The sequence below is a fragment of the Carassius auratus genome, chromosome 22 (genome assembly GCF_003368295.1).
Source record: "Carassius auratus strain Wakin chromosome 22, ASM336829v1, whole genome shotgun sequence".
NCBI classification, from domain to species: Eukaryota; Metazoa; Chordata; class Actinopteri; order Cypriniformes; family Cyprinidae; genus Carassius; species Carassius auratus.
In genome coordinates, this window is record NC_039264.1 from 27477029 (window position 1) to 27489794 (window position 12766).

Genomic DNA, 12766 nt, shown 5'->3' on the forward strand with positions numbered 1-12766 from the left:
TTTTCCATTTTTGGCATTTCAGGGCATTGATGTTATTTCAAATATAGCTGAAATGTAGCTGTTTAATGGCCGAAACCATTTCAACGAGTTGTTGTGATCATGGTCGTAGTTATTCATCAAGCGGATTTGGTGTGGATTTTGGATATAATGTGTGGCATATAGACATAAATCCCAAAATATGATGTGAAAAAATATTTTAAGCTTTATTTAATTTACAAAGAGAAAGCATGATCTACAATTTCCCTTAAGTTACAAAGAGAAGAATCTATGTGACCTTTCGACACTTAAATATTCAGAACAAAACAATTAAAGTGACTCAACAAAAACTTTACAGCTACTATATCAGTTTCTTAAAACTACAATAACATTTCCAAACATTTTGACTTTAAAACATTCATATGGGTCCAAAATAGCACAAACAGAGTGTGGCTGTATGGCAAGGTGGCATGTAAAAGAGCAGAGCACATGTGATAAAGACAGACGATATCTGCTCTTTGTCAGTCACCCTGCCCTATCCTATGTGACCACTTTTACACCGACGGGACCCATAAGCCATGCATTAGAACAGCTGACAGTGATCCCAGCATTCTGCTGACCTCTCTCACCTTTCAATACACATGGAGCAATCCTTGAAACATGCGCGCTAAGATAAAAGTTAGTTTTGTAACAGTCATACTTCTCTAATGTTATCCTTCCATGAACAAGAACTCGAGACAAACCGAATATGCCCAGCTTACAATTTCATTGCAACCCCCAGACATTTTTGAGATGACTTCTTATCAGGAATGCATTTTGATTCAACATGAAATGTGGAAGATGGAAAACAATCGACAGCCTATCCTACCAGTCGGGTTAATTTGTCAACACTCACTGAAATTTCTGATTATGCTCTGTCATCAAAAATGACTTATTGGACACAAGCTGATATAGTACAACAAATACCTGACGTAGGCCTATATGTAAACATTTAACGGTAATACCAATAAATTAATAGGCTATGTAAATATTTTTGGGGATCATTTCTAACTTCTTTTGTCATGTAAACTATTTGAAACAATACATTTCTAATTCTTATATATCTAATGTATACATATTAAGGGCCATACATGACCTAAGAAATAATTTGCCTCATGACAGGACTATTAAAATGCAAAAAGGTGATTAAAAAGGTCAGTCACAAAAGGTAAATACAAAAGAAGTCACATTTTGCTGAAAATGTCACATGCACTTTCCATAAACGTGGCTTGTCACGCGTGTATGAAATGTTAGACATTAACATAGGCAACATTTAATAGCATTATATTATTAATTACAATGTAAGGTTTTGTTGTTTTGTATATTCATTTCGGCTATTGTTAACTGCGTTTTCGTAGTAGTTACATCTTAAATTTAGCTGCACTTAAACTTTACGACAACTTAAAGCACACATCGTGACAACATGCTACAGTGTGTTTAGTTTGCTTGAATTTTCTTCTCAGGTAAAAAAAATGCAGAGTGAAACAATAACCTCTGAACAAGAAGACCGTTTGAAATAGTGTGTAGAATATGAATATGAATCTGTAGCTATATTAGACACTGCTTCTCACAGTATCCCCCGAGTGGTTATAAACGAACCTGTCGCCGCGGTCTCCGGAACCCATCTTAATGAACCGACCTGGCGCAGCTGGAAAGCGGTTTTCACCTCATGACAGCTCTGCGCGCTGGAGCAGTCGACTCTCCACATCAACACACTGGAGAGCAGGATCCACAAGCAACATACACGCGGTGCTGTCCAGCGGAGCATGGCACCATCTCAGTCCACAGAAAGCCCTCTGAGCCAGTGTAATGAGAAAGAGAAAGGCCCCCAAGACGAGTCAAAAGTATGATCCGGAAGAGATGCGCGTTTATAGCCGCTTAATGAAGTATCCAGAGAGGAAAGTTTTTCCAGGCGCGCAGGGCTTCACATGCTGGGTGATTTGACAGACTGGACTGGAGACGTGAGGAAGGGCCCTGTGTGTGTGTGTGTGTGTGTGTGGTGTGTGGTGTGTGTGCGCGCGCGCCCAGTGTGCCCACTTCTGACTACCAGTTTTGTGCCCAACACCCCTCGGACCCCCTTCCCTTTAGAGATTGATAGATAGACAGTGTAACAATATAAAATCTTAAAATAGATATTCAAATTATTATTATTATTTTATTTACAGGGACGGTTTTGACAGGAAGAAACAATTTAAGTGTATTAAAAGGAACAATGTTATCTATCTATCTATCTATCTATCTATCTATCTATCTATCTATCTATCTATCTATCTATCTATCTATCTATCTATCTATCTATCTATCTATCTATCTATCTATCTATCTATATATATATATATAAACACACAAGGGGTAGAAGGGGTAGTAGAAATATTATTTTTTCTTCATTTCAAAATGATAAAAAAAGTCAAAGTTTTAGTAGTTTTAGATAATATTCAATTCGTTTTGAAAACTTGATATAAATAACTAATAGAAATAATACTAATTCATCAAAGTAAAATTGGATAATTTACAGTAACTAAATAAAAATAAATCTATTGTAACGTTTACCGTACATAAATAGTGGTTGAAAAAAAAAACTTTATTTTAGACAATATAAGACTTTTTTTATATAGACACTTTTTAAAAACTCCAGAAGCAATATACACTTAATATTTTTCCTACACACAATGTTTGACAACCTTTATATAAATAATTAAAAAGGGCTGTCTGAAAATGGATGAAATTATAGGTTTTAAATAACCACTCTATTTGTCTACTGAATATTAAATGTTCTCCTAACAACACATGCATATCAATATAGTATAATTTCCACACACACACACACACACACACACACACACACACACACACACACACACACATAAACATGTATAATTATAGGCTGTATTTTAAAAGTTAAAGTGTTTTTTAAATGCTTTCATGTTTTATATATATAGCTATCACACACACACACACACACGTCATGCTTGATATTTCTAATATAAAGGACTAATTAGGCTATGCATGTGCCATTCCACAGATGCAACTGAATTAATCGTTTCATATTCATGCCGCTGTGAGGCGCAGTATGGTATTTTCCATAGACTGTATAAAAACAATCTGAAGATGACATTACAACGCTGTTCCACGCGATGGCAATATATAGCAAAATAGTGATTTTACCCAGAAGCAGAAGAAAAAAATAAAAAGCATGCTGCTGTCATGCAGTGCGCAGTAGAAGTTCCCACTTGAGAGTTTCAAAGACAGACAAACGCGTCCCTTGAGAACCATGGCGGGAAATATAAAAGATAAAGAAGCATATCAACGTCTGAACTTCCTCTATCAGGTGAGAGAGTTTGTGTGTCGGCTCTGTTTATTTCAATATCTCCAAAGCTTCTCGTGATGTTTTCTGATGATGGATCCCAGGCTGCTCACTGCGCTTTGGCTCAAAATCCAGAGAACACTGAACTGGCGAGATTTTACTGCCTCACTCAGAAGACCATCTCCAAACGACTGGTCCTCAGACAGTGAGTAGTGTGTGTCTCCTTATTAATCTGCATATCAAATAAATAAACATCAATGACGGAGCACCATTTCCTTGCAGAGATCCATCACTAAAGAGAACCATTTGCAAAAAATGCTGCACTTTACTAATACCAGGTGTCACATCAACTGTACGACAAAAAAGTAAGTCTATCTATCTATCTATCTATCTATCTATCTATCTAAATCATATCTATCTATCTATCTATCTATCTATCTATCTATATGTCTATCTATATATCTATCTATCTATCTAAATCATATCTATTTATCTATATATCTATTTAATGTTATCTACCTAAAATTAACAATATATTAAATCTTTATATTGAAGGAGGACCGATGCGACAGCGTAAGACTGTTGTGCGATGTTTAAGTTGTGGCCTGACTAAACAGTTTCCAAACAACCCAAAACATAAACTGTGGGTGGATCAACCGGAGGCTCAACTGGAAAACCAGACCTCACATGGTAAAGATAATCAATGACTTTCTTTAAACAGTTTTCGTTTGTTGATTTTTTTCTTTAAGAAGGTCCAACATACCTGGAGAAAGGTATACATCAGCATCTCGATGGCAGATGCTCGGCTGGCTTGGTCATTACTGATGGAAGTATGATCCCTGTATGCTGCTATCTTTTCTTCATGGATGGCCGTTAACGTTTTTTTCAGCCAATCACCTGAGCTGTTTGTGACATGTGACTGCTACACTACAATAGAGGTCCTTGCAGCGGATGGGAAAAATAAAATTCCAACGTCTATGTTAAGCATTTATACATCCTCAAATATGTTGAGTTTATTTTTGTGCATCCCATTTTATTTCCCGATTTCCAAGCGTTCTTTTTTTATCAGTGAAAGCTAAGTAAACGGGCTAATCTGCTAGTGAAATGCTAATATCAAATAACAGAATAATAGTTAACAGAATGCAAAGCTAGCCTGATCGAACCAGTTATCTCGTGACTTAACTGAAAAAACAAAAACAACAACAACAATTCATAGCTTTTAGTCACGTGACCAACTCGAAGACTTGGAGAGTTAAACATCCGTAGAACTGCAGAACAAGCCTGTCAGTCGTCCATCTGTTTCACAGCCGCAAATATTTCTATCACCTCTCAAACGAATAAAACAAGGTATGTGAACAAAATGCAAGTTTTGGCCATTCGCAACCCATGCTAAGGAGCCATTAAACAGTGCGACAAAAATTTTGAAGTGCCTTAATATATTTAAAACAGTAATATTAAAAGATCAAATTCAGTAATCATCATATTAATGATGCGTAGTTTACATAGACAAGCAGATGAGGTCAGAATATGAACGCAATCCGCTTAATGGTTCATTGTTTTCCTTCTAAAGGTTTTCTATGGGAAACCATTTAACGGGAAAGTTTGCACACTGTGTTTATATTCTGGGTTCATCTGGTTGCCTGTACAAAATATACATAATAATCAACAAGGTGTTTACTGAAATTCGCATTTTAATGTCTGTGTTTTACTGCATTACTACTTAATAATCAATTGAATGGAAATGGAAACTTTTTTCCACTTCAAGCACTGGATTTGATGTCACATGAAAACTATCAATTGTTCCTGTTTGTCAGTAAAAGCTAAGATAGCAGGTTAGCCGGCTATATGCTAATCTCACAGATTAATCTGTTACTGGTATGTTAGAGTAGCAGGTTAAATGTAGCACGAAGTTAAAGGGGCATATGACGATGCTAGAAATAAAATTATTATGTGTTTTTGTTGCAATGCAATGAGTTAACGTGGTTTATAGTTCAAAAAATTCATTATTTTCCACACACTGTACATTATTGTTGCTCCTCTATGCCCCGCCTTCTGAAACAAGTTGATTTTTATGAAGCATATCGATCTGAAAAGTGAGGTGCGTTCTGATTGGATAGTATACAAGTGCATTATGATTGGCGGATTAGCTCAAGCATGTGATGGAAAATGTCATGCCCCTTATACCATATTTGGAAAAACTGCGTCTCCGTGAAACGATGGCGGCAGCAACAATACTACAGCGAGAATAAAAGTTATGCCTTCTTTATGTAAATATTTGGGCATTTGTAAACTTTCGTCCATGCCTTTTAGAAGGACATGGACGAGTCTTAACTTTTATAAAGAATATCTCTTTGGGTTTGAAACATTAATTTTTGCAGCTTTATGAAATCTTTTTTGCAAAAACAGCTTGTAACACTCCAAAGAGAAAGGAAAACTTGAAATCGCATCATATAACCCCTTTTAGACAACATGCATTATATGCAATTTTGTTCAAACGACACAATTCTACTTTAACATTGTATCTAACGTCTAATATTGAAATACACTAGTGCAGTCAAATGATTAATCACAATCAAAATAAAAGTTTTTGTTTACATATTATGTGTGTACTCTGTATATTTATATATACACACACATACAGTATACATGTACGATATATACCTTTATATATTTATTCTTCTATTGTATATGTAAATATATTTAATATATAAAAATAAAATATTTTTCTTAAATATATACATGCCTGTGTGTGTATTTATTTATATATATATACATATATATATATAATGTATATATGTATGTATGTGTGTGTGTATGTTTACATATATTTTGTAAACACAACTTTTATTTTTGATGTTTTTTTTTTTTATAACTATTAATCGTTTGACAGCACTAAAATACAAAAATGTGTTCAGTATATTTTATGCTACTCTCTACAGATGCTGGTCCTTCATTGCAGTCCAAACCCCAAAAGAAGAAACCTGATATTGGCTCAGTGTCCATGACAGCGAAGACTTCGCCTACAGTTTAAACAATTGTGAATAAACCTTCATGACACTTGTACATACATTATTAATAACTAGCTAAACAAAGTGAACTTTTGGGCGGTATTTTTATTTTCTTATTTTTTGTTTAATTTTTTCCCCGACATTGTGCAGTATTGTTTTTCTTCCGCACTGAATAGATGTTTTGAATTGCAATAAAGTGATTCTTCTGTAAGTGGCTGATTTACATTGCTTATGGCTTTTATTCTATACTTTTATGCATGCTTTAATATAATTGAACTCCACATGGCATCCTGCAGCAGAAGCGTTTTCTTTTATCACCCGGAGCGTACGGAAGCCTGGTGGGAATTCAGCTGCCTGCATAAAAATTGATTGATCTACTCTTGCTAAATTATCTCTTTATCCAAACCGTCATGTGGATATTTAACTTAGACACGAGGCTTACACTTATTAATGCGCTTCAGAACAATGCTTCGATTTTTTTTTTTTTTACTTCTAAGGCCTAAGTGTTTTTCTCTCTCAATGTCAGTTGATCTCTGACAATCTCTTGATCTCAGGGTCAGGCGTTACATCACGTATTGGGTGAAAAGGTTTTGATATTTGTACTTTTTGAAGTTTTTGATGAGAACAAGAGGCTTATTTTTTTGCGCAGCAATGCGCGTTCATGAATTATTCACATTTGCGTGCACGACCTCTCGGAGTATCGCGCTTCCAATCTTTGATGCGCAACGGATGTTGCATATTCATGACATCCTGCACCCTGGCGATGATTTATAAGTGATATTAAAACATTTACACATGTATGAGTGTAATTCAGTCGCTGCTGATGTTGTTAATTGGATTGGATATGGATCTTGTCGAAACACATTACAACTGCGCGGCCCTGAGGATATGTATCTATGGGTTGTCAATACAGAAAGTAGCACCAAGAGGCTTCGTCAAAGCCAAAGAACCCCTCCCACTTCCTCGAATTAGAGAACAGAATCAATTACCCTGAAGGCCAGAACGAGATGCACGGGAAGACAAGATTTAATTCAATTAGCATCGCATAATGTCAGTGGGAGTACATTAGAAATAAAAATTGTGTGGTTGAGGAACTGTGCAAAATGATGACGTGGACTCAAACTGTATGGAGGGGCATTAGAGGTGAAAAAAGGTCGAAAAATAACTAGATCACATGTCTTCATATTCCTTAAAGGAGTCGATTTTAATTTCTCCTTTCTCTTTGGAGTGTTACAAGCGGTTTGTGCGTAAAGAAGATCTGTAAAGTTGCAAAAACTAAAGTCTCAAATACAAAGAGATATTCTTTATAAAAGTAAAGACTTGTCCACGCCCCCTAAAACACCCTTCTCTAACATGCCCCACATGTCTACATAATGATGTGGGAAGATTTGCATAACACCTCCCAGGCAAAGAAAGAAGGCGCAACTTTTATTCTCGCTGTTGCCACTACCGCCATGATGTGGAGATGCTGTGTGTTTCGTTGTGAAAGCAAAACTATGTTTGGCCTTCCAAAAGAGGATGATATACGCTTAGTCATGCCTGGAGCTGATCCGTGCTGGTCGTTGGTTGTATGTTTACGTGGCGTGATACGCAACGCAATGCGTTTATAAAAACAGTATTAGTCATAAGCACAGTAATTATGTCCCCAAGGATGCAACAAATGCCTCATTTGTAATTGGTTATATTGTTTTTGTCTTGTGGTGCCGATGTTCTGACCGGCACATGGCATCACAGTAAGGTGAGGGGCGTAACTTTCCATCAAATGCTTGAGGTATTCAGCCAATCACAACAAACTGGATAGCTGGCCAATCAGAGCACACCTCGCTTTTCAGACCGATGAGCTTTGTTAAAATCAACGCATAGAGGAGCAACAATAATGGACAGTATGTGGAAAATAATGTGTTTTTTTTTAAACTGCATAAACATCATTACACCAAATGCACATTTACATTTAGTCATTTAGCAGACACTTTTATCCAAAGCAGCTTGCAAATGAGGACAATGGAAGCAATCAAAATGACCAAAAGAGCAATGATATACAAGTAAGGTCTTTTAAAAAATATATAATAAATAAAAAGAAAACAGAATAGAAAAAGAATAGCGCTAACTAGTGTAAGAGGCCTCTTTTGCTTTTGATAATTGTATAATAAATGCAAATAAAACAAATAGAATACAAAAAGATAAGAAAGCTAGTGTTTTTTTTTTTGTTTTGTTTTTTAGAAGACAAGCAGCAAATTAATAAAGTGCAAGTCTAAAGGGACAAGTGTTTTTTTGTTGTTGTTTGTTTGTTTTTTTCTAATTAAGAAAATAATTAAAATAGAGAGTGCTAGAGTTAGAGGGTCAAATAAAGATGGAAGAGATGTGTTTTATGCCCATGCTTGAAGATGGCCAAGGACTTGAATTGAGTTTGGCAGGTATATATGCGCATTCATGAATTATATATAAATATATATATATATATATATATATATATACATATATAATTTACACAATATAATCCAAATAAAATATAATAATTATGTAAACTATTATAGAATTATTTTAGAATTATTTAATACAAAAATTAAAACAATAAAATGTTTTAATTGTCTAAATTTCAGATATTGTGTTTGTTTTACTAACACAAATATAAAATGTGTGTAAATACATTTAAAGAACATACAATTTACAATATATACAATACTTTATATTTATTATTATTAAACATTTTATAACATTTGTAAAAGTATGTTTTAGTATTTTGTTTATAATAATTAAAATATTTGAATATTTAAACAAATATTATAGAATTCCTGTTCTTATTATTGTGTACATTTTCACCTTAATGTTTAGCTTATGTAATGCACAAAAAATATGTAATACAATATTTAAATGTAATGATATAAAATTATATATAAATATGAATTCATAAAAAAATACATGCATACATACATACATACCTTTGAAAATACAAAATGAATTCCAAGTCACACTACTGTTAAGAGAATTTAGGGAGAAGATGCCCTTAACTGTCACAATGGAAAAAGCTGGCTTATTTTATTATGCAAGAAATATCTGATTTAAAATTTTGGGTAGAATTGTGACCTGCATATATTTTTCGCGAGACTAATGGTTTGTAGCAGCTTTGGAATATTAATATAAAATCCAATCGAGGTGCAGCCATGCATGCGCATATCGGTCATTTTGTACAAATGCCTTTGAATTTGGCTCACCCAATGAGACTGGATTTCACTTTATTGACCCCTGAGGGGAAATTCAGATTGTCTGTTAGGCTGATGTTAATAAACAACATTCATACTGCAGCATGCTTCCAAATGTAAGCACACGTGTGCCTCTAGAGATGCTAAGTCATTGGTATCCTCTGCAGGGTGCATATTGCCAATATATATTGGTGCATGAATTTTTGATATGCTGAGAAAATGCGCTCCATGAAATTACCTGACCCATGCTTGCAGTTCCTTTGTGCCATATGACATTTCTGTGACTGATTTTAAGTCTGCCATCTTCTATCGGAGGGAAAACAAAACCATTTCTATGTTGTCAGAAATATTATGTATGCCAAATAGCTGGTTTTCGGGAAATCGTTTTTTGGCAGCACTGGGAATTGGACAAAAACAGCAATATTAGAGCACAAAATATTAGGCCACAAATAATATACAGCACTTACCTAAAGTAAACATTTTTGGTATTATACTAAGTGTATATCGAATTGAGCTTTAAGATTGGTCCACTGCAGGTGTTTTTTTTTGTTTTTTTTGACAAAGAACCATCCAAGACAGGAAGAGACCGATCTAAATGACACAAAGCATAAAACAACCAGCAGGTTACTTTTCATGCCATGTTTAGACCTGTGTGTTTGTTGGAAATGCCAATAATGATAATAATAATAATAAACTACAACAACAACAAAAAAATATTATTACTTGGCTTTTTTCAAGACACTCAAAAACACTTCACACAATATAAATGTACAAATAAATGAATAAATACATATTTTTTAAATATTTAAGGGACACCTTACAAAATACAAACTGACATAAGTAAATAAATATAAAATGGCAAATAAATCTTTTTTTTTTTTTTCAAAGAACATACAATATAAATTGAAATATAATAATAATCATCATCACCACCACCATCATCATCATCATCACCATTTTACTATTTTCAAACGCTGAAGGGCACCTTACACAATAAAATATGAAAAAATAAACGAACAAATACATAATATTTTCAAACACTAAATAATTAATGAAATAAGGCTCTTTTCAAACACTCAGTGACATCTTACACGGTATGAAATTACATAAATGAATAACTAAAAAATAATAAGAAATTTACTTTAATTATTATTATTATTATTATTATTATTATTATAACAACTATTTTCAAACACTGAAGGACATTAATACAATACAATACTTATTACTTACACAATAAAATATGAAATAAATAAATACCCGGTTTTTGTAGTATTAATAATAATAATAATAATAATAAATTTTTTTACATTTAATGTCATCTAAACAATATAAAATGCAATAAATAAATTATTATATTTTTTTCCAAACATTTCATGTCATCTACACAATATAAAATACCTTTAATAAAATTATTATTATTATTATTAGAAATTGTAAAACATATAAGGTAATCTACACAATATAAAATGACAAACAAACAAACAAACAAATAAATAAGTCTCTTTTTAAACACTCTAGGACATCTTGCACAATATAAAATTACATAAATGAATTATTAAATAATAACAATAATAGTTAATATTATTATTATTATTATCATCAGCAATTTTCAAACACTGAAGGACACCTTACACAAAAAATTATGATTTTTTTTTTTTTTAAACACTGAAGGGCATGTTATAAAATTAAATCAAATGAGTGTTAATAATATTACTAGTAGTGGTGGTAGTAGTATTGATATCATAAAATAATGATTATTATTTTCACATTTTCTTCTACACAATATAAAATGACATAAATAAATAATAAACAGATCATACAACAGAAACAAAAAGCTGATGTGCACAACATGATTCATAAAGTAGCAGATTATATATTATAGATTATTTTCAGCAATATTTTTCTTTGCACGATGCAGTATCTGCTCTGCACATCATCCCAAGTTGCATCAGCAGGATGAATAAATACTTTCATAAAAGCCTTGACAAAACCTATTCTGTGCTCGGCAGCACTGTATTGATGTTACAGACTCGGGTGCGACGTACTGAGTGTCAGTAAGCCATAAACACTTTAATAATTTACATGTATTGATAAATGATAAAACCCAGCCAAGCTTCCACAAGCCCTCACAAAACATCTCTGCAAATATTGGCCGGCTTGTTGGCTGGTTTGGATCCACAGCTCTCCTACAAATTGAACAGGAACAAGAAAAGAGCTAAAAAGATTATCCACAACACAGCCGAGGCTGCCAACTGTGATTATCCATAAGTACTCGTAGGCAAGTGGTATTAGTCCCAAGAAAAAGTAGATAGGAAAATGTGGCAAGAATGTATTGGAGGATGCACAGATGTGAAAGCGTTAGGCGCTAATCTCTTTGTGTTTAAATAGCCTTTAAATATAGAAGTGTGCAAAATTGATTGCTTTCTCTAAAGACAGGCGCTGGACAATGAAGAAGGTCTTGGAGGAAAACTGCCATTTTCATAATTGTAATTACTGCCTTTTTTATGAGATCCACTACACAAGGCTTTTTAGTTTATGAGGCACAATTAAACGAAGAGCAAGCTGTGAATGTTCTCCTGGATGGCTTTATGAAGCAATATTTTTCTTTGCCTGTTTAATACGAACCTCTGTGAGAAACAAAACTATGGTTTGTTGCCATTTTACACACACAGGATCTGAAAGAGACTTGATATATAAGAAAGATGTTTATCAAATGCATTAAATGCAAAAGTTGCTAATTTAAAGTGTTGATTAACTTAATTATGGTGAAAAACAATGCGTTAAAATTATTAAAGCATTGCCCCTGTTTGAGTATTTGTCTCATTTACTGTACATCATATTGGTAAGCAATATCAGACGAGCAATAGGCTAAGTTCAATATCACCCGAATGTAAATGTGATATTAATCTTATACAATAGTTCAGTAAGTAAGAAATGAATACTGTGTTATTTAGGACACAATTTTACCAACAAAAATATAAAGACAATGCATAACCATTCGTCTCCGAGCAACACACAGCAGCATTTCATTTTTTAAAGGGGTCGAATGATGCCGCTAAAAAGAACATTATTTGGTGTAGTGAAATGTGTTAATGTGGTTTAAGGTTTAAAAAAAAACATTATTTTCCACACACTGTACATTAAAGTTGCTCCTCTAAGCCCCGCCTTCTGAAAGTGTCGATTTTTAAAAAGCTTGTCATTCTGAAAAGTGAGGTGTGCTCTGATTGGTCAGCTAT

At 33.6% G+C, this 12766-nt stretch overlaps 1 protein-coding gene across 2 annotated transcripts; it reads left to right on the forward strand.

Moving 5' to 3' along the window:
- Window positions 1-3191: 3191 nt before the first annotated feature.
- Window positions 3192-7429, forward strand: LOC113040207 (ribonuclease P protein subunit p21). 2 transcript variants are annotated; one of them, XM_026198528.1, is made up of 5 exons: window positions 3192-3343; window positions 3424-3524; window positions 3602-3684; window positions 3875-4009; window positions 6259-7429. In XM_026198528.1, exons 1-5 carry the CDS (start codon window positions 3287-3289, stop codon window positions 6348-6350), a joined length of 468 nt encoding a protein of 155 aa, XP_026054313.1. In that variant the 5' UTR covers window positions 3192-3286; the 3' UTR covers window positions 6351-7429. The 2 variants fall into 2 exon arrangements, with proteins under 2 accessions (XP_026054313.1, XP_026054312.1); XM_026198527.1 differs by lacking the exon at window positions 6259-7429 and adding an exon at window positions 4069-5892.
- The last annotated feature ends 5337 nt before the right edge of the window (window positions 7430-12766 follow it).